Raw genomic sequence first — 27,732 nt, 5'->3', positions numbered from 1 at the left:
ACTGAGTGACAGCGAGAGTCACCCTCCCACTTCCATGAACTATAGATAGTTCTGCTGGCTCAGGTTCCGGGCCCAGACTGGTTCATTAGCCGACTGCGTGAGCTCTACAGGCCCACGTAAACAACACAAATATAAAAAGTTTACACACACTTTCTCATTCAGTATCTTAAAGAGTTTTAAAAATGTTTTGACAATATAATGTTCTATGTAGCCCTTTGTCTAAATATGTTATTCTGCTTAATATTGCGTTAGTGGATTATGAGTCAAGCAGCAAAATCCAGCCGTTTTTATCCGTCTCAAGGGGCGGCCATTTTGCCACTTGCTGTCGACTGAAGATGACATCAATGTTGCTCGGGGCTCAGGTGACAACCAATCAGAGCGCAGCTTCAGAAAACAGGCGAGCTGTGATTGGTCGTTGCCTGAGCCCTGAGCAACTGTGATGTCATCCTCAGTCGACAGCAAGTGGCAAAACTGGCCGCCCCCCCTGAAATAGATCAAAACGGCTGGATTTTGATTCATAACTCATATTCCACAAATATAATATTAATCAGAATGTCATTTTTAGACTAGTGAGGTCACATCTAACATTATTGTCAAGAAATGTTTAAGGTTGACTTCCGCTTTAAGAAAGTGCAGCCAAACTTTTTACTGCTACTGAATGCAAATCCTAAAATTAAACAGTACTCACCCTCTTGAGCACAATGATAAAGAACAGTTACTAATATCTTTGGGGCAGTGTCAATCAAAATGCAAAATTTCCTAAAGACAGACTATCAAAAATGCACCTCATATTGGTTTGGCAGGTGTGTGTGATCAAGGTCTCCGGTATTTTTTTTCAAACGCAAATTAAAAATCATATCACACAGATATCAGCTATGATGGATGGGAAAAAGTAATTAAAAATAAACATAACAGAAACTCATCGAGCAAAAACACGGCGGCGATTACGCCGATTAGAAAAGGGGGAAACTTCCGAACTGTTGCACACACAAAATTATTGATTAATATTCTCAAGAGCACGAGTAAATGAGAGTTGATGGCATGGCTTGATGTTGATAACTGACAGAAACGACTTGGATGTAGTTAATTGAGCCCAGGTGTAAACGAAAAGCAACCACCACGAATACTAAACTCATTTTGGATTGATTCTCTTTAAATCACCACACATTTTATTTTATTTTTTTTACCATCCACGCATCAATAAGATCTTTGACATTCTCGCTAAGTGGAACAGTCTGTCTGCTTGACCGGCTGTTTGAGTGACGGGTTTCAGTTGGGTGGACATAAAGCGAGGGAATAGAGGGCTATTTTAAGGGGGCCGCGGGCCTGGCACCTCCAGGCTATTATTACAGCAGGGGGAGGTTCACGGGAAGACGGGGAAGCGGGCCGACTGAAAGAGAGACGTGTCTCTCTTTAGCTCGGGAGCGCCAGTTTGGACAAGACTCATCGCCACTGCATCATGAAAATTCTCAGCTGCTGCGTGTGTGCGTGGGCGGGGGCAGGATTCAATTCAGTACTACTATTTAACAAAAATACATGGAATTTTCTAGATAACCAACATCTCCATGCATAGTAGCTCTTCAAATATCCTTTCTGATCATCAGTCAAGTTTGAGGCCAGTCTACTTGGGCTTTCTCACCTCTCTCAAAAAATCCCAGGTTAAAAATCCCGGCCGAGCTCCCACTATAGTATACACATCCGGATCACAATGACGTACAAGCCGCCTGCAACCAGGTTAAAAAACGTAAAGCTCAGTGATAAGCAGAATCCAGAGGCTGAATATATTTAGTGGAAGAACTCATATGGATGACATCACCATAGTCAGTTAGAGGCAAGAAGGTTGCAGATAGCAGTAGTTTCTCCGCTCTGAGCAAGAAGCAGGATTTATTGCGATAAAGGGAACCAAGCTTCACTGAGTTTTGCCGACTTATCTTTAACATTTCAAAAGTTTTTATTTATTTATTTGAGTCGCACAATTAATTGTGCAAAGATTTAAGAAGAATTATTTTTTTTGTGTGCTGTCAAAGTTAAAGTAAAGTAAAAATAAATAAATAAATAATAAATTTAATAAAAACAAAAATGAAATAAAAATAAAGAACTATATTTTTGTTCATTAATCTGTACTTCCTTTTCTTCCTTTGTCCAATAAAAAAAAAAAGATTAATCACAAAAAAAATATTGCATTAATCATGTATTAACGCAGATTAATCACACTATTCATTTTGACCGCAGATTATCTTTTAGTTTGACAGTGGATGGTTACGTTAAAGTTAGCGCAGGTTGTAAACAAACATAACTACATGCATTAAAGTAAAGTATTTAATAAATGTTTGCGTATGACATTCAGAAGATTTGTTCATGTTAAACCACTGGGGTCATTTTTTTCCCATTTTAAATTATGCAAGTAATTAACTGATTGGAAAAAGAGGAGGATGAGCATGCGGTGGATCAAAAAATGTTGAGACATCCTCATAGAAAGAATTAATTACAACAGGTTCTCTTTAAATTTGGCGGGCAAAAAACTTTGATAAATAGCCTTTTTAATTAAGTGATTAATCGTGATTAATCGAAATTCTAACGTGATTAATCGAAATTCTAAGATGTGTTTAATCTGATTTATATATATATATATCTCTGATAACCTTGGAATTTGAACAGGGGTGTGTACACTTTTTATATCCACTGTACAGACATTGAATTGGAATTGCGCACTGCAGTGTAAATCCAGGCTTTGATGTGCAAACAGCAAGAAGCTACAAATTGGTAAACAGTGTGGCTCCTGAAGAGATAAGCACGGATTCCACCACAGCAGCAGGTTTATCAGAACATTATGTTGCCCGGTAGGACCTTATCCTTGTCGGACCTTTCCAGGATGTTTGACTTTGACCTTACCTGCATTTTTGTTTTGTTTTGATAACCTGGTTGGAATAATAATGGTTGATAGGAAGAGAACAATCTGTTCGTCATCAGTGCCAACTGAATTCATTTCTATTTAGCTATTGAATGATGTAAAAATAAAGAATAAATTAGACACGAATCTGATTTGGCCTATATTTTGCATTTTATTCAAAAACGTCTATTATGTCTTAATTTGCCCAATCAATCAATGACGTAATTGATCGGCTCTGCAAAATAACACATTACATGTTATATTTAATGTTTTTTAGTGTTTTTTGAATATTCTTGGGAGTTTTATTGTTTTTTCCTTTACATTTCAATTGGTGTCAATCATACGTGGTTTTCACTCTTCAAGGGCTTAGTCTCTATACCCCGCAAATTGAGTTGTTTATATTAGACTTGTTTTTTTAATTAGACAAAATTGGATTTAGTTTTTTTAATAGATTACATTGCTCCATCTTATAATCAAATCGGTGATCGATTATTTTTTTTTCTTCCAAACTCGATCGCTGATCGAACAAAAAATCCTGACCATGCGAAATAACCAGGGTCCCTGGTTCACAAAGTGTTCTAATCTAGTAATCCTAATTTGTACATTTGGAAATTAAATTACAATGTGCCATCGACCATTAAACTACATTACACTTGTAAAGTCCTAATTAGATTAAAGATTTGCTGTGCATGTGCGTAATGCGACATGAAAAACAATGCAAAAAAATTATTATTCATCATTATTTATGTTGAATTAAAAATTTGCCGTATAATACTTCACAATTTAAAATGAGATCAGATCTGATCTCTCTTTATTGAGCATCAAGTCATATGATTCCTTCATCTAGACACCTGTGATTTTAGCCTAGCGGAGTAGAGGCAAGACGCCAAGAGGTTTTAACTTCCTCTCAGATGCTGGAGTCACCAGCTGCGTCAGATTTTTTGCAGGATCTTATAGTGATTCCACCCAACATCGATGACATTTACACCAACTGCTCTGGTGATATTTGAGCTCTACCACCAGGCAGTGTCTGTTTTTCTGTGATACCTTCAAAAAAAAAAAAAAAAATGACAAAAGGAGAAGTGCGGAGAAGATGATGAGGATGGAGAGGCCGAAGAGGGAATTGAGTGTCACGGGACCCAAAGGTCAGCAGGAATAGATTGAGTGGTTTGATGGCAATTTTTAGAATTAGCCCCAGTGTGGAGATAACTTACTTGTTACCAGGCACAGTGAGAGGGCAGGCACAGGGATGACAATCTGAAGCTGACCCGCGGGTGGCGTCGCCATAGAAACCAGGTTGGCAGATGTCACAGTGGGGGCCTGTGGTGCGGTGGGAACAGTCCTGGAGAAAACATACAACATACTTTAGATTACATACACGAATCCACCTTTTTCTATTACACACCTGACAATTTGGTTGTAACACGATTTGGATGGATTTGAGTCATGTGCACAGAGAGAGATTCTGCCCACTTTGCAGCAGCCAACTTTACATCATCTTCTTGCAGTTTCTTATAAATGTAGTTTGCAAAATCCGGAATGCTTCCGCCATGTAACCTGCACTGAATTTAAAACGTAGACTTCAAATTCAGATGCTCGAGGGCCACAGTCCTGCATATTTCAGGTTTCCCTCCTCCTGCATCAAATGATCAGGATCATTATCAGGCTCCTGCAGAGCTGATCCTTTGAATCAAGTGTGTTGGAGGAGGGAAACCTCGAAAAAATGCAGAATTGTGACCCTCGCGGACCAAAGTTTAAGACTTATGACTTAAAAGGAATGAGGGCAGCCACTTTGATTGGTCGGGGATCAAGTCGGCTGTGTTCAGTCCCGCTACGGCACAAAAGTAAATTTCTAGGCTGAGCTTTGCGCTAGACTTGCGCTGGGCAAATCTAAAACATAGCTATTTTTTTGTTTACTCTAGCTAGGCGGACTTAATGGTATTTCTTATCTCAGAATCTTTTGCGGTCAGTGCTGAAATTTTGCGCAAAAGCTGGAATTTTACATGCGGCAAACATTAGAACTTTGCCTTCTAACTACATTATTCAGCTATATGTCAGGAAAAAGAGGTATTTATTTGACATAAGTTTATTTATTAAAATGAACGAAGCAATGTGTTTAATTAGTGAAGAAACGACATTTGAGGAAATAGAGTTGGGTCAAAGGTCAAAGTTCAAAGAATCACAAAAAGGGAGGATAAGCACAAATGACTACAAGAGCATCATTAAGGATTCTATTAAAGACGCTTCGGCAGATTATTATGAGGCCGACGGCAAAAGGATAAACAAACCCAGGGAACTGAGGGTTAATGATGTGGTACAGGATGAGCATCAGATCGCATTTTGTTACCATAGTAACCGTAATCTCAATGAGATGAGCCCCGACTTTGTAACCGATGTGCTTCATAATCAAGCAGCAAATCGGAGCGTTAGTGAAACTCAAACATGGCGGTAATTCTATTTAGAAAATGGCTTCATCACATCATGTAATGGTTACAACTGATGTAAAAAAATAGAAACATTAAAGCACAATTTGCTTGTCCTCACGATAAAAAACGCAAATGATTCGTTTAAAATGTGTGTTGAATCAAATTTCCTCCCTGCTGACACAAGCACTCGCTGAGTTAACCTGCACAGCCACTCTGCTTTGGGCATCCATCGCTCTGCCAGTCGCCACGAATGAATATGTAAACGTATGTACGTGCGTGTCTGTGAGTGATTAACTGTCAAGCTGTCTCACGCCGGGTGCGAGGTGTGTTAAAAAAGAAACCGCCCAGCAATCTGTCAGTGTTCGTTCTCTCATGTTCACAACACTTCACAGAGTGAAATAGGAATGTATTCATCTGCTACCCCTCAAATGGCCTCTAGATGGCGTCTGTTTCTCGCTGTGGGACATTTTGGAAGTAGTGGTAATTGTGTGGCTCATTAGGGACAGGTGAGCTATTTATTTTTTATAACACGTACTCTGATGTAGTCCCAATGTTGCTAACTGCCTTGAGAGGTGTTTATATGTTATGTTATATGTTTATATGTTATCTGGGGACTTCAATGCTATACTGTGTAGCACATGTCCTTGATTCAAATCCTCTTCATTTCCATGTGGTAATGCATTTTCCCAATAATTAATTTCAGTGGGGCTACAAATGAGGTTTTATTTAAATTAATAAATCAGATCTTGTAGTGGTAGCTTCTTTTATTGCAATGACTCCTTTTGATGTTTTAGTCTATTTTATGATGGTCACCCTAACTGGTGCACTGTATTCTGACTTTCTTTTGACAATATAGCATAAACTGTGACTCTGTAATCGAGCGATAAGTGTGCACAATCAAGAGCTTCCGACAATATTTCATGCTAAAATCAATGAAGGTGCTACAACATGAACAACAATGGCAGATATCAAAAAAGCAGCATTGAATCAATATTCAACATTCTGTCTGGAAAACATCAAATTGCGGCTGGAAATAAATACAGTGACTCAAGTCTATAGAAAAATGATTTAATATACGGTTGCGGCTGTTTATTGTGGGAGATTCATGAACTTACCAGGCAGTGGCCTGTGATCTGGTGGCATTGTGTGGCATGCCCGTGACAATGGCAAGGTTCACACACACCATTGTACAGGTTTCCATCCACTCTTCGGAATCCAGCGACACAAGCCTAAAAGGAGTGTTTTTGGGTGAGTGTGTTTAAGTGGTTGGCATGAGGTCAGGCTGACCACTAACATTGACGACTTTAAGTTATCTACACTTGTTGTGTCTATGTTTTATTTACCTTATCTGATGTACCCAAAATAGTTTCAGTTGAAATTATTCTAGTTAAAAGTTCAGTATCATCCTGAGAGTGAAGTTTTAAAAAGCTCTTCTTGGCCTTTGCTGTTTTCTGTGTTGGGCTGTTAAGATCCATTATGTTACAGTTGAGCAACCTTGCACCGTATTACACAGACAAGAATAATGCTAAATGCTAGAGAATGCTAAAAATGCTAAAATAAGCAGAAGACATGTTGGTGTTTAGTTTATACTCCATCTTTAGCATTTTGGCAAAAATGTAAGCAATGCTAGCAAGCTATGCTAGCACTGCTATGCTTGCAAGCTATGCTAGCAATGCTATGCTAGCAATGCTATGCTAGCAATGCTATGCTAGCAATGCTATGCTTGCCAGCTATGCTAGCACTCAGCTCATTAGCTCCTACGAGCAACCCCAATGACTTAAAAGCGAGATTTTGGACAGTTCATAGTTCAATTGCAATTAGCTAGATGCAAACAGTGAAGAGTTCCTGTAAATGTGTTTACCTCACATGATGTTCCTGCATATCCGGGTGGACAGGAGCACATTTCCACACCCGATGCTGTCATCGCTCCTTTGGCAAAGGGATTGCCTACTTGCATCGAGAATAAGTGAAGTCTACACAAACAAAAACAATAAAAAAAAAAAAAAAAAAGATGTAATTTTAGAACTGCTACAGTGTGGGGAACCCATTGACGCAGGGTGTTTGCATACCTGTAAACAGCACTGGGTTCTGTACTGTAAGAGGCTCTGACCATCAGTCTGGTCATGTTTGCCAAGACGGTCATGAAGTCCCTGCGACCGACTGGCTGAGCAGTGCCTAAAACCAGGAAGTTCTCAGGAAGGAGAGCGATGCTACTTGTGCTCGGTGAGGACGGATACACGGGTCGTCCGTACCGTCTGTCCATAATCGTGATCCCACCGCCCTGCCGGAGAGAGGAAAGTCATTCCGATGGACATGTTTTATTCTTTAAAGATCCAAGTGATCTTGGAAGAAATGATTTACGAATCATTAGATGAAGAGCTGCAAGTCCTGTCAATATTTGCCAAGAAACTCAATGAAAAGTGAATTGAGCCGAGCCCGGCTATTTGACGATCTCTTGTTGAGAACAGATCGATGGCATGTAGCGGTTAACGCAGAGTGACAACCGCTGATGGAGAGGGAAGGGAGGGAGAACGTTGGGCCCACCATGCCAATAAGCCATTAAATAACAACTAATTGAGAGAGGGAATGGAGGGCACACAGGGAGACGGAGAGAAGAACTTGTGCTGATGTCGACGTATACTGCAGATAGTTTACGGGCCAGGATACAGAAAGAAAGAGAAGATCTACGATTGGATACACAATAAACCTGGGCTGAAGAAATGAATTCAGAACATTCATACACACCAGCCAACAGTAAAATTGGCATCTTCTTCTTAACAAGAAGAACCCGGGAGAAAGCCTACTACTCTCGAGTCATTTGACTCTGTGGACTGCGACGTGAACGGAATGCAGTCAATCGAGGAAGCGCCCTCAGCCCCTGACGAATGAACAAGGAAGTGGGTTCACACCTTTTTTTTGCAAACACCACCATCTTCTCGACGAGGGCTGGGCGAGATGGCCATAAAAATAAAAAAAATCTCGATTTTTTTTTTCAGTCATTCAGGACGATTAGACAGGAATAATGTATAAAGATTCTAAATCTGGTTTATCATAAACTTAACATTCATAGTCTGTGCTTAATTGCCACATTTAAGTAGTTGGTAGCTATTATAAACATGTCTTGTAAACCACCCATCTGCTACAACTCACAATAACATCTGGATGTAACAGAACATAAGAACAAAAGCTTTTAATAATCCAAAAGACAAAATTCAATTTCACAATTTAGCAAATTTTCAAAATGACGATAACCGGTAATCGAATTAATTCAATTTATTGCCCAGCCCTATTCCCGACAGAACACGTTTCGGGAGAATTCCAATCAGGGCCATTCATGATTGTTGGTGAGTATTGAAAATTAACACAGCAGAAACTGTTAGCAAGGTAAGGCAACTTCTTTTTACACACAAGAAAGAAGAAAAATACATTTCTGAACAGAAACAAAAATCGCAATCTATGAAAACACTATGTGGATAGCCCTCATGCCTTACTTTGCCTATTCTGAATTTACATGATGGAGACTTTTATTTGACTTACTGTAATTGATGACACACTTGGCGACTCATTTGTACACAAAATCGATTTGAGGGGCCTCTGCTTGAGGAAATATGATACTTTTGTTTGTGTCACTGTCGACTGAGGTGCTGAATTATTTAACAACGCAGCATAATGCTGAAAAGCCACAAGGCAAGAATGTAAGCATTGTATTTGTCTTATTTGATTTGAGGATGCATGGTGGTTAGCATGTCTGCCTCTCAGTCTGTGTGGTTTTCTGAAGGTACTCCGGTGAACTCCCAAATCCCCCAAAAATGTTTCTGAGTGTGATTATTTATATATCGATACAATTGGCTCCAGTTAACCTGAGGCTGGGGGTGTTTTGGGTGGTCATTAAGTAGGTTGGGTGGTTTCTTAATTACCAACATAACACACAAATCAGCAGGTCTGCAGATTATGGTAAATTAAAGGAAGCCAGAGTTCAAAGCAAACATGGTGCATCAGCGTTTAGCTGGTATGCTGCATGTAAATGGAATAAGATGGCAACAGAGCTGAAGTTAGCCCCAAGTGTAAATACTTTTAAATATAGGTTATAAACTTTTTTTTCGCCCAATGTACAAGCTTATAGTGATTTTAGTCAAGTACTTTTTAGTTCTCTACTTTGCTTTTCAATATCTTTTTTTATTTTTTATTAACTTAGTTACATTAAATACAAATTTTATTCGAATTTTCAAGAAATGCAAAAATAAAACTGAATGTAAACACTAGAAATTCGAAAAAGGTCCCAAAATTAGCCCAAAAAGTTTTGAAGCGTATCGAAAAAAGGAAAATAAGAATTTTGGCTATGGAAACAGGTTTTTCAAATAAACGCTGACAAGACTGGATACACGTTGGACGTTTTGACCAGATATTAAGTCACACGTACGTTTTTAGTCACAAAGCAATGGCGGACGATAAAGTAAGGTATGTTTGGGGGGACGACGGAACAGAAATCTTTTTGGAATTAATTAAAGAAGCGAATATTAATGCGATTTTAGATGGAAAACAGCATCAAACGCCACGGTTTATCAAGAATTCCAAAAGCAAACTCATATGACATCACCGCGTGGTGCAGTCGCTTCCCGGTCTTCTTCTTTTAAATTACTGGTGGATCACATCTCTATGGTGTATAGCGCCACCTACAGCGGCGGAGTCTCCTCTCAATATTTGCGTTTTACGCATTTTCGCAAAATTCGCTTACAAATTTTGAAACATTTGGATGGAAACCTGACTAATGTCTTGTAACTATGCCAAGCACATTGAGTTACCTTGTGTATGAAATGCGCTATATAAGTCAAAGAAAAGAAGAGGAAGAATGATTTAGCCGAGCTTGTACAGGTATAACATGTTTGCATGCTTGCTGGTGGCTGTCAGACAAATAACGCATGTTGATTGCTGAGAGACAGACAGCAAAGAGAGAGACAGCGAGCAGCTTGACAGCGTGTAGGTGGTTCGTTATTGTCATCGTTACGAGCAGCTTTTTGTTGACAACAAGGCCGACACTTGTCTTCCTCCTCCTCCTCCTCCCGGTCTGTCACTCTCACTGACATGTCTTGAAATAACATTAGCTGATTTCTTTCGCTCTCGTTTCTATACCGCTGTCTTTCCCCCTTTCTCCTTGTGTTCTTAATCATCCTATTAGTCTCATTCGTTCGAATTCACTTACTTCACTTTTTACTAATTCACTGCTGGCTGCCTTTTATTTGACCAAACCATCCTTTAACTTTCTTTCAATTTGCCTCGATTCCATGGTTCCCTTTCAACCATTTTATTTACTATAAGCCTTCAAATATTTCATTTAAATGATTTGTAATAGTTAGCACGCGCGCGTGTACACACAGTTTAGTGACACAAGTTATGTAAACCATTATGAATAAGTTTTGGCGCTTTGTTTATTGCTGCTGTTTATCATATCACCACGAGCTGAGGACATTGTGGCATACTGAAAAGGGGAGTTAATAGACTGTTTTATTGCAATGAGTCCATCATTCATCTACAAACTTTTGTCGTATTTTCTGCTGTGGGGGGGGGGGGGGGGGCAAAGGCAAAAGGGGATATAGTCAAGTTTATCCAGGCACTATAGTAACAAATGTGGGGAATAGCAACTTTAAAAATACTCCATAATAATAATAATAATAATAACTAGACAAAGTGCAATTTCTACAGAAATTGCATAGGAATGCCGAAAAGCTGAATGCTAAAATTTGAATGCATTTGCTTATGAAATAAATTGAAAGATAAATTACTAAAGTACTCAAATGTGGTCCAAGCGGGATTTGAACCCAGGTACTCCCATTGTGGCAGGTACTTGCTCTAACCACTGGGCGGCCTAATTTGACTTGTTTGAAATCATGGCTAATAGCGTATTTATTTAGAACAGTGGCATCTGATGTTGAAAGCTAACATACATTTGATCATTTCAGTTAAATTATAAAAAAAATGATAATAATAATAATAAAAATAATATTAATAATTGTGTTTGGAGTTTGGGTGGGGTGGAGATTGAACACTTACCTCAATGATAAGGTCTGGTTCTGAAGTGACTCTAATATTCTGTTCCTCCTGATCTATAGTATAAGACACAGTGTAGACCATGGTCCCTCCATAGGCTGGTAACTGGAAAAAAAATACAAAACAAAATATCAAAGCAGTGACATTTTTTTCATTTATAAGACAAGAAAAAAAAAATCATGTATATGCAGCACAATAAATGTGCTGAAACATCATTCTAAAAGACTTGAAATTGGTTTCCCAATTACTGTGCATTGTGTGGGTATGTCCGCTTATTAGCTAAACTATTTGGCAGCATTTGCTGATAATGCAAATATGTGGGGGCTATACTGACGATGCCCATAACAGTAGGAAAAGTAGAAAACAAATATTTAATTCCATCGTTTAATGCCTGATATTGCAAGGCAGAAACGGTGAGCTGGACGTAATATTGTACAGTGTTGGAGCATGAATATCACGAAACCTCCTGTCATGCCCATATAAAACGTGCCGGCAGTGAAAAACAAACAAACAAACATGTTTTCATTGGCAAATTATGTAGCGAGGAAGCAAAACGATAATATTATTACCCAGCATTATCAAAGCTCCAAAGTAGTAAAACCAGTCTGACACAACTAGTGATTGATGCATTTTCATTCACAAAACTTTACACACTGTATAAACGCAATAAGAACGAGAGTATTTCTGTCAACCATACAGAATCGGCTTTACAGTAGATAGCACAACGCTGTGTCAGCATGATGGCAGAATTTATTCCTCTCTCTGCAACCTCAACACTCATACAAGGGAGGGGGTTGAAATGAAGGCACGAGATGGCCATAAAAAACAGAAAGTGGACAATATTGAGGAAGAGGGAAGCAAGAAACTGAGCTTAGAACAAAGAGGGAAAGTTGCAGGGGGGATTACAGAAGTGGATTTAATGCCTCCATTAACCGCTTCCATCTTTTGCACTCATTCTTAGACCTGGAGGAGGAAGGAATCACCCATTTCACAGCTGAATGAAAACACACACACACACATACACACACTGTACTGACCATTTTATTGACTAACACTTATTGTCTATCTAACCCCATTTGCTGATTTGGACTCTGGACGACAGTAAAAGCATAGTTGAAAGGCACAGTACAGCTAGCGTGGTTGGGGCTGCATCATCTCCCTCACGATTAACCAACATGCCCTCCAGTATGGATGGCCAATCTAATCAAACGGAGCCGGCACTTAATAGCGGCACTGTGAAAATAAAAGACACAGCACAAGACGACAAATTGGCTATTACAGTAATAGTGGCAAAGCTGATTATATATATATATATATATATATAGATCAATATATATATATATATATATATATATATATATATATATATATATATATATATATATATATATATATATATATATATATATATATATATATATATATATATATATATATATATATAACGATTCGGTTATATGGTACAATTCAATTTGATATGGTACACTCTAAAAACTGTTGGGTCAAAAGTAACCCGATTATAGATAAAAAGTGGACACTTTATGGGTTGTTACACAAAAGGACCCTATTTTTTGACCCAAGTAAAGGATCTGACCAATATTTATGAGTTATTTTACACTAAAAGACCCATTTCTTGACTCAATGTTGGGTCAAATTAACTCAAGTGGAGGATTGGTCCATTTTTTACCCAACTGTTTTTAGAGTGTACGGCTCAATTCGAGAGGGTTGGGGCTGCATCATCTCCCTCACGATATAGGCTGTGTGTATATCTATCTATCTCTCTATATATATATATATATATATATATATATATATATATACTGTATTATGGGTGTAACAAGAACTGAAAAAGAAACACTTCTTTTTTTTTTATAGTTATAAGAGTTATAAGCATGTAGAAGAACATCTGTCTGCTGTTCAACGCTCTCAACTTCTTCAATTTCAGACATTCAATGTGGAAAGTAATCAAAGCTTTCGCCATGGCAACCTAATGACCGGATCTCTGCACTTGGGGACAGGAAATAAAAGAAAGCCACCGTGGGGAGTGGAAAAGAGCAAGAAAGTCTGAAAGCACGGTAAGGGAGAGCGGAATTAGAGGGGACAGAAACAAAAGAACAATAGCGGCACTGACACACTGGCAGCGACAAAAGGCATCAGTGCGATCCCCCCTTGAGAGCTCACTAAGCCTGTTATTAACTCTGCTGAGCGAATTAAAGAGGAAGAAGGTATCATCCTCACGGTCAGAACCCCAATCAGAAAGTTCACGTTGCTGTCAATACGAGGAAAGCAGGGCTGCTTGAGAACGTACCATTTTACACAAATGAACTGAACCAATATGGAATTATGATTTTATCACTTCAAGCATGTAATTTATGGTTAAAATGAGCTAATAAGGAGTAAGCGGGTTAAGAACACAGATGGATGATTGATTAAAAAAAAGAAAGATGAAGGGAAAAAAACAGGTCAAAATATTGGATCACATTTATAGTCTCTTCTCAGGAGTGTGTGTTTGGTATAAAACAAGATTAGGCATAAAAATGACAAATACACACACACACTTTAGTTTTCCCATGGCCTTCCCACTAGAGCCCCGTGTGTATGACAAGCGAGCTTTGAATACATATGCAAGTAAAAGTGTTATTCTGACCTATTTTTATCACCTCCAAGCAGACAGATATTTATTTATTATGATAAATATATCTGCAACTTCCTGCTCATGACGGGATAGTATTAAGCATAGGATTCGTCTCATTTGTGATGAAATGATCTTACTTAATGAGGTATAAATTGACGTGAAGGTAGAAAAGTCTTTTTGTACTTTTAGTCAGAGATTAGATAATAACTTACATATCCTGTTGCAGTTATGAATATATTTAAAAATCAGATCACGGAGTAATGACGTATTTCTCCACAGGCTTGACGTGCAGGGCCGCTTGCACGCACTTCACAGACACACAAATGTGTGGGTGAGACAGCAAATTATGTGGCTGACAAAAAGCGGCACAAATCTGCAGTGATTGATGTAAGGGCAGCATTTCAGCCATGTAAGTGGGGAAAAATGAAGAGGGAAGAGGGGAGAAAACAAAGCGGAATGGGCAAATCCATCTCATGCCATGGCGGCCAGATTAGGAGCGACGCCGCACACCCAACGTCTCACACATCCATTCTCTTAAAGCCGGGTGACGGCTGGCCATGCTGGCAGATAAATATTTTCTCGGGTGGGGAAAAAAAAAGTGATTTCATTTATCAAACTGTGATATGTGACAGGGACACAAACTGGAGCATGCTTTGTGTTAGGGGTGTTGTTGGACAGGACACCATGCAGGGAAGATCAATCAGAAGAAAACAGACACGCTAACTTTGAATAGTTTGATGGGAAAGGCAATCCCGGCATGTGTCAGTTTATGTTCAGTGAGGACACTTAAACATCCATTCCTTTTGTCTCCCACCACTCTCCATCTGTCACTCCTTTCCCAACAAGTGAGGAACATTCCTGCTTTTCAGCCTTTATCTGGCGAGACAGTGAATGTGTGAGTACAAGGTGGATGGAAGCAATTAGTCCACTTGACTGCTTTGACTGAAGGCTGATGAAACTGCTGGTACCTTGAATACTGTTTAGCCCTGAACTGCTTTAAAGGAGAAGTGGGATTCAACACAAGTACCTCACTCTGCTCAATGACAAGACTGACAAATAAGGATTGGTGAATACCGATACCAGGTATCTGTATCGGGCCGATACCAGACCTTACTTCAAGGTGTCGGTACTGCATGCCGAAACCTTGTGACACTTTTACGATCAGGTATAGAAATGACAAATTAAAAGAACAGAAAATTGCAATTAATTTTATGAAATTTTAAGGAAATTATGCAAAAACAGGAACTTTTGGAGAAAAAAAACTTTTCTAAAAAAAAAATAATAATAATTGAAAACTACATTTTAATTTTAGGGAAAAAATACTTTCTCTATTTAAAATACATTTATTTCAAATCAGTTGTCCTGAATGGAAAATCATAAAAAAATATTTTAACCTAAAATAAACAAAAATAAACTTTTAAAACTTTTTTCTAAATTCTTTAGTATGACTAACTTAAAATATATATATATATATATTTTTTTTTAAACTAACTTTTTATCCTGTTAGTTGAACTCCTCACATTTAAAAATAAGTATACATTTTTTTTAAATATTTTTTTCCTGTAAAAGCAATGTCTTTTTCTTAGTAGAACCTTTTTCAAAACAGATTAATTTTTTTCTAAAAATTTAAACTTTTAATTGTCATTAATTTCATGCAATTTTAAAAGGAACCCCGACTGTCTTGGCAAGTTTGCTCTATATTATTTGTTTGGTTGTTACTAACATAACTATGAGATTCATTTTTCAAAAATCATTTCCAGTTGAATAAGTTTTGTAGAAACTTTATTTGGATGCATGCTGCCATTGTTATTTACGTTGCAGCGCATTCAGTGCGTCGTGATGTAGAATGGCGGCGGCTCTTTGCCGAGCAATGTGAAACGTCTATAAAGAAAGCAAGGTAAACCGCCGTAGCCTGAATGCGTTGCGACATAAATAACAATGCCGGCGTACGTCCAAATAAAGTTTCTACGAAATTTATTCAACTGGAAATGATTTTTGAAAAATGAATTTCATAGTTATTTTAGTAACAACCAAATAAATAATGTAGAGCAAACTTGTCATGACAGTCGGGGTTCCTTTAAAGGAAAATGCTATACAGTATTGGCTATCATTGGTATAGATAGGTCCTTCTTTAAAATGATCTGTCATCGTTTTTATTTGGGACATTTTATGTATCAAAAGTAGTAGTGGTATCATACTTGGCATCGGTATCAGTGACCACTCAGGAGTTGAGTACTTGTACTGGTATTGGTCTGGAAAAAAAGTGGTATTTGTACATCCCTCCTTACAAATATCAGTGATGGGAACACAACAATCAATTTTCTAACACTAATGATCAAACATTGTTCAATCAAAAACAAATACATTTAAAAAAAACACTTTTTTTTTTTTATTCCTGCTACTTTAAAGTTTGTACTAATTTCTGGAGAGAGAAAAAACCCTGGAGTGATGTAATTAGCGTCCATTGCTTCTGACAGATAAGCTTTGTGAGCATCCTTGTGAATGAGCAGTCGTTGGACCCAGACAGGCAAAAAAAATAAAATAAATCCCAACATGCTTTCTGGACCAATAAGCATCTACTAAGCATGTTGACGGGCCAATGAGCATCCTTGGCTTGAACGACACAGCGGGTCATGCATGAACTGAGGGAATTGTCACGCACATACTTAGACGTAGCCGCGGCTAGCTTGTCATTACACATGTCGCATCCAATGACACGCTCTGAAGTAATAGGACGCAGTCGTGTTTGTGTGTGTGTGAGTGTCAAGTCACAGTGTATGTCTGTAACACAATCTTTGACTGAAGCAAATAATCACTTTTTCATACCGTGTACAGAGTAGATTTGTTTCTCTTGTTCAGACGCATCAGTTCTGCTTTGCTGTCCTCGCTGTCTCTTAATACACATTATCTAACCTACAAGGCACGAGAAGCAGGATACCCAAGAGCTGCCTAGTGATGGACACGGAGGAAATTCCTGGATGGATCTTGAAAACGGCAGTTCAAGTACACAGTAGAGAGAGAATAATTCCTGCAAACTCACACCTAGCTCAACCCCCAGTTGAGAGGACACCATCTTTCCAATGATATATACACAATTTGATCCAAATAAAACTGTGACCTGTGATTTACACACACCCACACACACACACACACACATCCTCTAAGGCGACAGCAGACAAATGACGATGAATCCAGAGACGCCCTCGGGTTCCCCCCGACGGTATAGATTAAACTTCACGCGCAACTCTCACCATTCTTAAAGTGATTGATTTGAAGTAAGTTTGTTAGTGTGTATGTGTCTGGCTTCCTGTTTTTGCAGGCTGTCTTTGTTTACCGAGTTGTCTTTTTCATCCTGGTTGAAGATTATTGCAGTTGGTGGTATGAAGGTAAGCAATTTCGTAGCTCGGAGGTGGGGAACCTTTTTTGTGTTTTTGAGTCCTTCAAATGTCATGTGAAATTCTTGCTCAAACAAATATTATGATAGAGTATGAACGTTTGTGCTTTGGTTTATTCCTTTTATTTTTGTGTTTCTAATACATTTTTTATTTCAGAATTACAGGCCACCATAACCCGAACCCTGCCCATATCCCACTGAGGGGCGAATATTTGCGATGCTAATGAATGTTGATTTCACGTGAGGGTTCGTTCACGGTCGCTAAACGTTCTCTAAATAGTCTTAATGGTTCTCTAAACAGTAATAGTCTTTCTCGTCGCAAGGAAATTTAGAAATTCACTTTTTTTTTTGCAACATGAAAGGTCATTAATACTGTTGAGAGAACCATTAAGACTGTTTAGAGCAGTGGTTCTCAACCACGGTCCTCGAGTACCCCTATCCAGTCTGTTTTCCATGTCTTCCACAGCCAACACAGGTGTTTCCGACGATCAGCCAATTAGCTAGCTCTGCATGGAGCCTGATAACGATCCTCAGCTGTGTTGACTAAGGGAGACATGGAAAACAGGCTGGATAGGGGTACTTGAGGACCGGGGTTGAGAACCAGTGGTTTAGAGCATGTTTAGGAAACGTTGTGACCTTGGTTCAGTTCAAAATGTCCTTTTGTCAAGAAAGACCATTAAGACTGTTTAGAGAACGTTTAGGATACGCTGCGACCCTGAATGAAGCCTGACGAATCCTAATGTGAAATCAACATTCGTTAGCGTCGCAAATGTTGTCTCCTCAGTGTGATACATGCTTACCAACATACCCCTAAAACCTAACCCTAATCATGCCGATGGGCAGTTGGCTCACGACCCCTGGTTAAACTGAACGTCGACGACAGTGGAAATAGAAGCCAGTTCTGTGTTTACAATTCCGAACTGTAACAGGATTTTGAGGGACAAATCTGTGTTTGCGTGCTACAAGACAAATAAAGTTTATTACGGAGTTCAACAGGCAAAACACTATTTACTCTAAAACAGTCAGAGAGCGTGAGCTGGATCCCGAAGAAGATGAGCTGAGGGGAGATTCAAGAGGCATGATTAAGGAACAGGAGGAGAGAAAATGGGAGTCCTGGAGAGACATAGTGAGTTAGAGAAGGGCCCCACTAAAAGAAACAAGGATGGAGGGATGGTTGGGGGGATGAAGGGGAAGAAGTACAGACAAATAAATGAAATGACAAGCCGGGGCCTGCGGGCGGCAAAGTAATGAAATGCAGCGGCAGCCTCTTTCCTCGAAGCCATGACACCCAGACAAACATCACAGGCGGTCTGCTGTGGAAGAACAACTCCACTTCACAAGCATGGACTCCAGCTATTTGCCAGCTTGAGTGTTAAAAGTCTAATCATGGCTACAGTGACAAAAGAAAATGTTCAAATTGACATTAGCAGAGGCCAGCGTACGTTCTCACACGGCGTAGTGCTTACAAACCATTCATTCTCAGATCACACGCATTTGTTTGTGCAAGTCAGTCCTAATGATGCAGCCTTGGGTCAGATAATACAAAATAACCTGGAAGAGGATCTTATGACAAGTGTTATGATAAAAACTAATAACATTAGACGTCACAAATGTGCACACATCAGGCTACCCGGCTCAAGGAGAAATGATTTAACGTATAATCTTATTTTTAAAAGCTCCCAACTCCGCAGAGTGTATCCCTCTCACCTTGTTTCCCAGGTATGACCCAGGTGCGTTCCAGTAGTAGGCGGAGCCAAGGTTGTCCACAACATCTACATGGTGGACACTTAGATATTGAGGCGTCTCTCTGTGAATAGGCCACACTTTCCGTCCTGAATCTCCGCTCAGGTACCAGCCAGTCAGTGCGCTCTCCTGTGCAAGCAGTCATTCGAAAAGACAGATGACGGCCATTAGGCAAGGCAAGGCAGCTTTACTTATATAGCATATTTCATACGCAAGGCAACTCAATGTAGTTCACACAAGGAAAGACACAGCACCTAAAAAGCATTTACAAACACAACAGCAAAATTACAAAAAAAACATTTAAACACATTAATAGATAACTTTAGAAATACTTAAAAGTAAAGAAATACAAGTAGGATTAAAAAATAACGAGGGGTGTCAGGAGATTAAAATGTTTAATGGTAATTGATCACATGACTTCAATAGTTAACTCACGATTAATCGCAATTTTTATATCTGTTCTAAATGTACATTTTTTTCTCTAAATTTTCATACTCTTGTTAATAAAAAAAAGTGAGAAAAAGCTAAACTAATAGAAATATGGCTGCATATTTTTATCATTGATACAGTAATTTCACAATAATGCATACAATTGAGTTAAAATTAAAAAAGATGCACTGTACTGTAAAAAAACGAGTGTGATATTGATTTGTGTTGGTAATAATTCTGCCACTAGATGGCATAATTGGATTTGTAAGACGTTGGTGACAGCTCAGTGCATTTTCCTTTTCATATTAAGAGCCCTATAATCTTTAACATGAAGTAACTTGTGAAATTCTGCACATTTTTACAATTGTAAAATACAATTTGTCTCGTGGTGTTTTTCTAACATCAAATAATGTATTGCGTATAAAAGTTGGCAAACAGTGCTCTAATAAAAAAACTAAAAACCGAAGTGCCTCTTAAATCGGTACTAATTGAACACCTTAAGTATAGTTATAGTTCTAATTAAGAAACAAATGGCAATCAATTGTTGACAGAGGTAATGATGACACTTTCCTACATGAAGTGCCTGCAAGTGGCAATGAAATATTTTTGGGCCTTGCAAGTTTTGTATTGAACTCAAATTTCGTTTCAAACCTCTGCACATCTGTCACGTCAGCCTGTCAGTGTGTGTGCATGTGAGGAACACCTCAGACACACATCTGTCATGCAATTAACCTGACCTTGGCTTACCCTTTTGAACACGCGCACACGCATGTACACACTATCAGCGTCAAAATCAAAGCTGTCGTTCTGTCAACGTCCCCTCGTGCCATCCCCCCCGCCTGTCAGTCAAAAACAGTTTTCCTCTTTTCGCCTCTTATTTCATCTTGCGCCTCATCTTCTTTCCTCATTTCTCTTCTCACTTGGGCGCGCTTCCGCAACTTAGAGTCCCCAATATTTTTGCTTTGAAAATGCCAGTTAAATACATAAAGTCATCCAATACCTGGATGAAATCTGATCAGGTGTTTTTGTAAAAGATGACGTGGTGGACCATTGGCATGCAACTTGGTTTTTCATAACTTTAGTGCACAAAACATGCAGTGATCCAGAGAAAATAGCCTGCAAAACTGTTCCAATTGATATGAGTAAAAACTGATTCACCCTTTTCTCCACTTCCTCTCTCTTTCTTTATGTTCCCATCTGCCTTTTCCACTGTAATAATAACCTCACTTATCTTACTTAGCAGCTGTCTGCGTCTGCACTTGGATCCTACAAAGACTGAATCGCAGTTAAATACCCGCAGCGGATTCCTCCGCCGCCTCCTCGCTATTGAACAATGTTTGCTTGTGAAAGCCAGAAAGGCAGATAATCCTAATCATAGTTTGTGCGCCATTTCTTACATTCTGATAAACCCACGTAGAGGCAGAGCACTGGCTCGCTACGCCCATGCAAGAGCATTTCTCGCAGCCGCGCGGATCGTCGCGCTGGAGATTGTAGAAGCCCAGCTTGCAGCGGCCACAGTTGGCTCCTTCCACGTTCTCCTGTTGATAAAAGAAGAGAGAGACAAAAAGACAATGAGGAAAGATATTTATGGAATGCCCTATGAGTGAGGGGAAACGTACAGATAATCAATTCCTAAAATCGGACTTAACATACTTAGTTTTACGGCTACTGATCCAAATTTTTGCGATATTTGGCTCACCAAATTTTTCCAAATAACTTGCAAAACAGATTTGAAAAAAGTGAACGTGTGTAGAAATTGGGCCCAACTGATTTTTGACAACAAAAGATGCATTTCAATCCAGGGTGTCAGTCTGCGGAAAAATCTGACTATAAAATGAAAACATCTCAATCCATTTCTATTTTTAAGAAATGCATAAAAGCACGAATGCTAAAAAAAAAAGGCTAAGATTTGATTGTGTTGTGTCACCCATTATTGGACATATTGTTTCATCATGAGCAATCTATATTATCTGCTGTCTGATTGTCTTAAAAGTTTGAAAAGTTGAAAAATGTGTGAAAAAAATCCTCACCCTTTCCTCCTATTTAAGGGATACTTGACTCATTGAGCCATTTTCAGCAGTAAAAATTTCATATTTTGTCCAGAATAAATTTGATAAATATTTTTCATGTAAAATTAATACCTTTAAAAACTAAATTTTCCACTTGCTTTCTACTAAAGATGACATCACCTGTGCTGAGGAAGTAGGTAACAACCAATCATGGCGCAGTTTGCTGACCAAACCCAGAAAACAGGTTAGCCATGATTGGCCGTTACCTACTTCCTCAGCACAGTTGATGTCATCTTCAGTCAACAGGAAAAACATTTTTTTTTTTTATAAAGGTATTAATTGTATACAAAAAAATAATCACGTTAACAAAAAAACTTTTTACTGCTGAAAATGGCTCAATGAGTCAAGTATCCCTTTAAGCTATAATCAGAAAAAAAATAACATCCTACTTTACTCCCATGACTCCACTGTGCTACTGTGTCTAGCAGAAAAAGGACAGGCCATAACGGATAGTCTTGATAGCTATTATTTGTGCGTATGTGTGTTGACCTTGCACACGCAGGGTGAAGTACACGGGTCACTATTGCTGCTTCCCTCAACGCTGCAGTTACACGGCTGACAGTCCGGGTAGCCCATATAACCAATTGCACACCTAAAGACAAATGGATTTAATAACACAAAAGATGAAGGTAGGTGATGAGTATTAAAAAAAAAACATTCCATAAACAGTAGATCACAGGGTCAATTCTCCTGATAGTGGCGTCCACTCAAAGTAAAACTGTAACAGGACTTGTGGTGTGAAGCAAACAGCTAACCTTGCAAAGCAGATAAACATGCAAGCATGTGTAACAAGCATCTCAGAGGAAACATTACACGTAATTAACTGGCAACAGAGACATGGCCTTTAAAAATTAGTTGACGGTGCTGCTTATTTTACAGACTTAATTGTTGGCTGAATGGTTTAAAGGAAGATTATCTGATTTAAGGTGACAGAATAAATTTAAATAATTCCGCCTCGGAGGTGGCGTCACTGCAGGAGTAAAATAATGCGGCAATAAGCAGTTAGACAATCATCAAGAAAACGAAAATCAAAAGCAGCTTTTATTTAGTGAGCTTGAAAGGTCGTCTCAAGGACAGCACATTGATAAATCATTACAAGTTTTAATGAAAACTTTTAAAGGCAATTTCCAAACACTAATTGGAACAGACAACAGCTGAAAGGTTCAGCTCACCTGTCACAATCTGTGTGTGTCTCTGCGTGTGCATGTGTGTGTGTGTTACCTGTCACATCGCAGACCGCCAAACCCTTCTTTACAACGGCATGACCCCGGTGGCTGGGCTGTCAGTCAAACACGCACGGACGCACACACACACACAAACACACACACACAAACGCACACACATTTTTAGAAACAAGCATGCACGGGTGAAGAGTTGTTCTTTCTCTGAAGTCTCAGCATCTTAAAAAAGGTATCACATCTGATTCATGGAATAAAAAATAAGAATGCTGCTGAATATCTATGTCTTGATTAGGCCAAGTTGTATATGAGTTATTTTTTCAATATGCATTTATTACTCAAAAAAAAAATATATATATATATATATATATATAAAATATTATTAGTTCTGTCTGTATTATTCTATATTATGTATGTAGACAGGAAGTATTTTTTGCATACATGGCGTCGCCTGGCTTGAGTCCTCAACACATGTTTGGCCATCAGAACCATGCGAGTCACATGAGCAAGGGATGCAGGGGTTGCCATCCTCAGCGTTCACCTTAATAAGACCAAAAGACAAATGAACATTTACTCATTGACTCTTACTAAATATTGAATTCCGCCAAGCAACCTACTCCTGCAGGTCTGTAGTAGCCTGTAATACAGCTCTGACAGTTGATACCATCTGTGTTGTCACGGCATGAAATACACACTCCACCTCCTCGGTGCTGGCCGTGGACGTCCAGGCTGAGCGATAGGTCTGCTACAGTTTGATTAAAGTAGCATTCGTCAGCCTTCCCGTGGCAGTTACACTCTAAAAGCAAGGACAGAGGGGAGGGTTGGACATGTGACAATCGGTTACACACTACTGAACTCCAGCGTCATATTTTTGACTGTAAACAAATGAATTGTTTCATAGACATCAACACCTGGTTCATTCCTCTGGGTGGCATGTGCATTATTTATTTTTTTAATTACTTTAGGAATTACATACAACCTGCAAGGATAATTTGTGAATTTTCTCTTGCATTGTTGCATTTTATATACTGCTATAGAAGCCACCACAAGCTTCTGTATTGCTTACAACCACACAATTGAGCCCCATATAAGTGAGGGTAAGCTGTATAAAAAAATGATGCTTGCAGTAAATGACTATAGTCTGTTGTTTATAATGACTTAAAGGCGCCCACTTACAGTATGTATATTGCTTTGTGTTAATTTACTTGTGCATTCCATCAATGTTAATGTGATCCCAACTATTTGTCATTTAAATAAGAAAATGGTTATGTTCTATGGCCGTCCAAGTAGGCAGCATTTAGTACCTCGTGTTCTCCTTGTGATGTCCATAATTCAGTCACATATTTAGTGGCTCTAACCTTGTAAATTTAGGAACAAATGCGCAGATAAAGAAAAAGGTATTTTATGTGAAATGGAAATCAAATACTAATTTTACTGCTGTGTTATCTTGAGTGTACTGCCTCACCTGTTAACATAAATAAACTTTGTTGTATTAAAAGTTGGGTCTGCCCGCAAGTGTAACACTACACAATGAAGTAAATCTTGCGTCTTTGTTGGGTTCATTGATTTTGTATTTTAGATGTACAACAAAAGTTCTCAGGGGTATAGAGTTACCATCAATCCACACGATTCTTCTTTTCCACAAATTATTTTCATTGGTTTGTTGCTAGTGTACTTTGTAAAAACACCGTATTTTCCAGACTATAAGTCACATTTTTTTTTTCATATTTTTGCTAGTCCTGTGGCTTATACTCAGGTGCAACTTGTAGGTCGCACTGGCACCCAAAATAAAATCCCTGCTCACTAATCGTGTTGACTTTACTGCCAATTTCTTTCCAATGATGTACCAAAAGTGTTTGCTAACCGCCAAGACTGTAGAATAAGAAAGACGAAGGAGAAGAAGAATGAAAAAGGAGGAAGAAAAAGAAGATTCATGCATTCAAAATATCACTGAAGCCCGAACACCACTCTGAGGGTTTTTGTGTTGCACGATCCCTTCCCATATATATATATTTTTTTTTAAAGCCATGAAAATGAACAAAAAAATAAATGACCCAAAACTCCTGAGTGGGCATGAAGTGAGGACAAACGGTAGTTTTCAAGCTTATAACATTGTTTATGTGCTGGAACTTGACCACGATTTAAACAGATGCACTGCAATTGTCCAGCAAACATTCCAGGGTGTACTCTACCTCTCACCCAGAATTAGCCGGGATAGTCTCTAGCTTAACCTTGAACCTAATGAAGACAAGCACCATAAAACATCGGTGGATGGACATAAAAGATACAGCTGATTTACATGAATGTGTCTTTCATAGCTTGATATTAGTATTACTACTAGCAGTCCCCCTGGAACTGTAATGTGGTCGATAACATACAAGTGGAAAGAGAAAAAAAAGCAAAGCAAGCACAAAGTTGCTGCATCAAATACATGACAAGTACTAAGCGTGTCAAATGTCTCATAGAGTATGCAAATGTGCTGCGTGTAATCGTGTACATTAGAAAAGTAGTTTATCGCCCAAGGATCTGACCCTCCACCTACTCTTCCCACCCATGCACTTGTGCGTGGAGCTGCCTTATACATTAATGCAAACATCACAGACGTATGATTAGCAGGCTCGGACCCTCCTCCCACTGTTTATGCATACTCAATGAGGCCTACAGCACTCGTCAGTGTTTGGTCACACATCAGCCTGATGGAATCATAGCAGGCAGGAAGAGAACGGCTGGTTTGATCTCTAAATCGATCGAGGGCAATGCTCTGGGTTTGATCTCGCGGTTGGCACCGCTGCCGTGTTAAGATGCTGTCGGGCTTTGCTAAGTATTACATCTGGCAATAACAACTCGTGGACGTCAGCGTTCCCGTGGGCTGCCATTCAACGGCTTGTCCACCCCCCCAGCTTTTGATCACTTCTTACAAGGGTTGTAAAGGTGGTGACACAATGCACTTGACTCATGCCGTGTTGTTTCCTTTAATATTGTGATCAGTCAGTGCTTAACTTGCACCCTTCTGATGATCATTTCACGTCTCGTGGTGTTGTCAGAAGTATTTAAATTAAATCAAACTTAAATAAATGTAAGATAGATAGATAGATGGGTGGATAGATAGAGCTAAAAACTAAGATTAATAAATTAAAAGAGTAAAAAACTTAAGTCGAACTAAAAATATGTGTCTTGGGCCTCGTTTAAAAAAAATATATATTACAGGTAAAAAGTTGCATGGAAGAAACAATAGAAGCTTTTTTCATCACTCTTATCTCTTGATAAAATACATTTATATGGGATCAATTTAATTACTTTATGTCCGTCTAAACCACGGCCCGGGGGCCATTTGCGGCCCACCATCCATTTTTCAGTGGCCCGCGACATAGTATACTAAAAATGGCATTTGACACAGTTAAAATACATTTTAAAAACGATTGGAGATGGTTAAAGTAAAAAAAAATGAAATAAAAAATAGGTGCCACTATTACAAATAAACTGGTTTATGTACAGTAGCATTTTTCTAGATATGCAAAAACACAAATTAATTATTGGTACAATTCATTAGGATTAAACACAATTTATCTTCATAACATTACATGGCCCTTGCATTCTTCAGATTTTCTGAAAAGTTTGGACACCCCTGGTTTATTTTGTGTAGATGAACATATTATTATTATTATTATATATTTTTTTTTTGGGGTGGGGTTGTTTTCGTTGTGACACATTCTTACAACTTACCCTCACAAATGTGTCGAGTGATGAAGGTTCCGGCCATCCAGGCTTGTTGGTGGTAACCAGGGCAACAACGATCGCAGCTCTCGCCGCATGTGTTGTGTTCACATTCGCAGCTAAACTTCTGCATGGAAACACAGATTTTAAGGTTTAAACGTGGTTTAATGGCAAACATTTGTCTCCACGAGGAATTTTCCAAAGTTGAATGAAATAACTGAATTTCAAAGAAGCTGCCCGAATCTACTAAATGCCCAAACATTTCACAATGTCTTCTATACCTTAAAGTCTAATAGGTGTGCTGTGGTTAATTGAACATGTGATATTTACTTGACTGGGCATACAGTATTTCTCTCCAGAACTAAACAGTGAATGAAATGTGGCTTCATGTGGCTGAACAACAATCAACTAAATGTTCAAATAGATGGCTTTAAAAGGTAATTACCAGAATTTGTAAGTGGCCTATCAAACAATAATGTATCCACAAGGGATCGCAATAAAAAGATCTTGTTTCCCTTCCACATTATCAGCTGGTAACAAATGGGTACACTACCACCTTCCTGAGAGAAACAAAATCATAACACAGTTGGAGCGCAACACTCCAATGGAAGACATCTGCCAATTTGGAGGCTTAGTAATTCAATTGAGCACTTTCTGGAAATTGGTTGATGAGGAGAGGCTGCCAGATTGAACAGAGTACAATAGCGCATCACGGGCCAAGTATGGTTATTTTGGCATGAGTCGAAGTCTCCCCCCCCCCCCACACACACTTTTATCTGAGACAAAACGCTGCAGCCCTTGGCTCCGGGCAGCTCTATTGCTGAGCACGCATCCTAACAGATGTTATGTGGACAATCAGCAACAAATCAGCTCACAGGTCTCCATCGTATCAGCCCTCTGAACGTTTGCCCAGGACTTAACCGCAAGGTTGGGTGACCATGTAGAAGAGCTGAATGTAGAGCAAAAACATCAGGCAAGCTACATTGACTATATTCTTTTAAATCATATTTTGGATTATATGTAATTTTCCTAATTTTTATGTCCATGTCCACTGCCACAATAGAGGCTAAACATATTACTCCACAATATTATTGATGTCTGCGAGAAAGAAAATGGCAGATAAATCTTCCCAAACCTCAAAGTCTGTTAGATTTTGTGTATGATGATGATGATGATGATGATGATGATGATGATGAAGATGCTTTCTCA

General features: G+C 38.8%; 1 protein-coding gene across 2 annotated transcripts in view; it reads right to left on the bottom strand.

The window, feature by feature from the left end:
- Positions 1 to 27,732, bottom strand: part of lama2 (laminin, alpha 2) — a 123,732-nt gene that overhangs the window by 57,584 nt on the left and 38,416 nt on the right. For both annotated transcript variants that reach the window (XM_086061343.1, XM_086061344.1), the window contains 12 exons: positions 26,533 to 26,650; positions 23,427 to 23,605; positions 23,251 to 23,350; positions 22,853 to 22,910; positions 22,121 to 22,223; positions 20,960 to 21,100; positions 19,098 to 19,262; positions 11,365 to 11,466; positions 7,386 to 7,597; positions 7,178 to 7,289; positions 6,432 to 6,545; positions 4,105 to 4,232 (listed from right to left, as the gene is read on the bottom strand). In XM_086061343.1, coding sequence (XP_085917469.1) covers positions 4,105 to 4,232; positions 6,432 to 6,545; positions 7,178 to 7,289; positions 7,386 to 7,597; positions 11,365 to 11,466; positions 19,098 to 19,262; positions 20,960 to 21,100; positions 22,121 to 22,223; positions 22,853 to 22,910; positions 23,251 to 23,350; positions 23,427 to 23,605; positions 26,533 to 26,650 — 1,532 coding nt within the window. The remainder of the gene's footprint in view (positions 1 to 4,104; positions 4,233 to 6,431; positions 6,546 to 7,177; positions 7,290 to 7,385; positions 7,598 to 11,364; positions 11,467 to 19,097; positions 19,263 to 20,959; positions 21,101 to 22,120; positions 22,224 to 22,852; positions 22,911 to 23,250; positions 23,351 to 23,426; positions 23,606 to 26,532; positions 26,651 to 27,732) is intronic.

This window comes from Leptonotus elevatus, chromosome 18 (assembly GCF_054856555.1).
Source record: "Leptonotus elevatus isolate MCC_2025b chromosome 18, RoL_Lele_1.0, whole genome shotgun sequence".
NCBI lineage: Eukaryota > Metazoa > Chordata > Actinopteri > Syngnathiformes > Syngnathidae > Leptonotus > Leptonotus elevatus.
The sequence above is the reverse complement of the archived record's forward strand: the minus strand, read 5'-3'. Positions and strand labels throughout refer to the sequence as shown.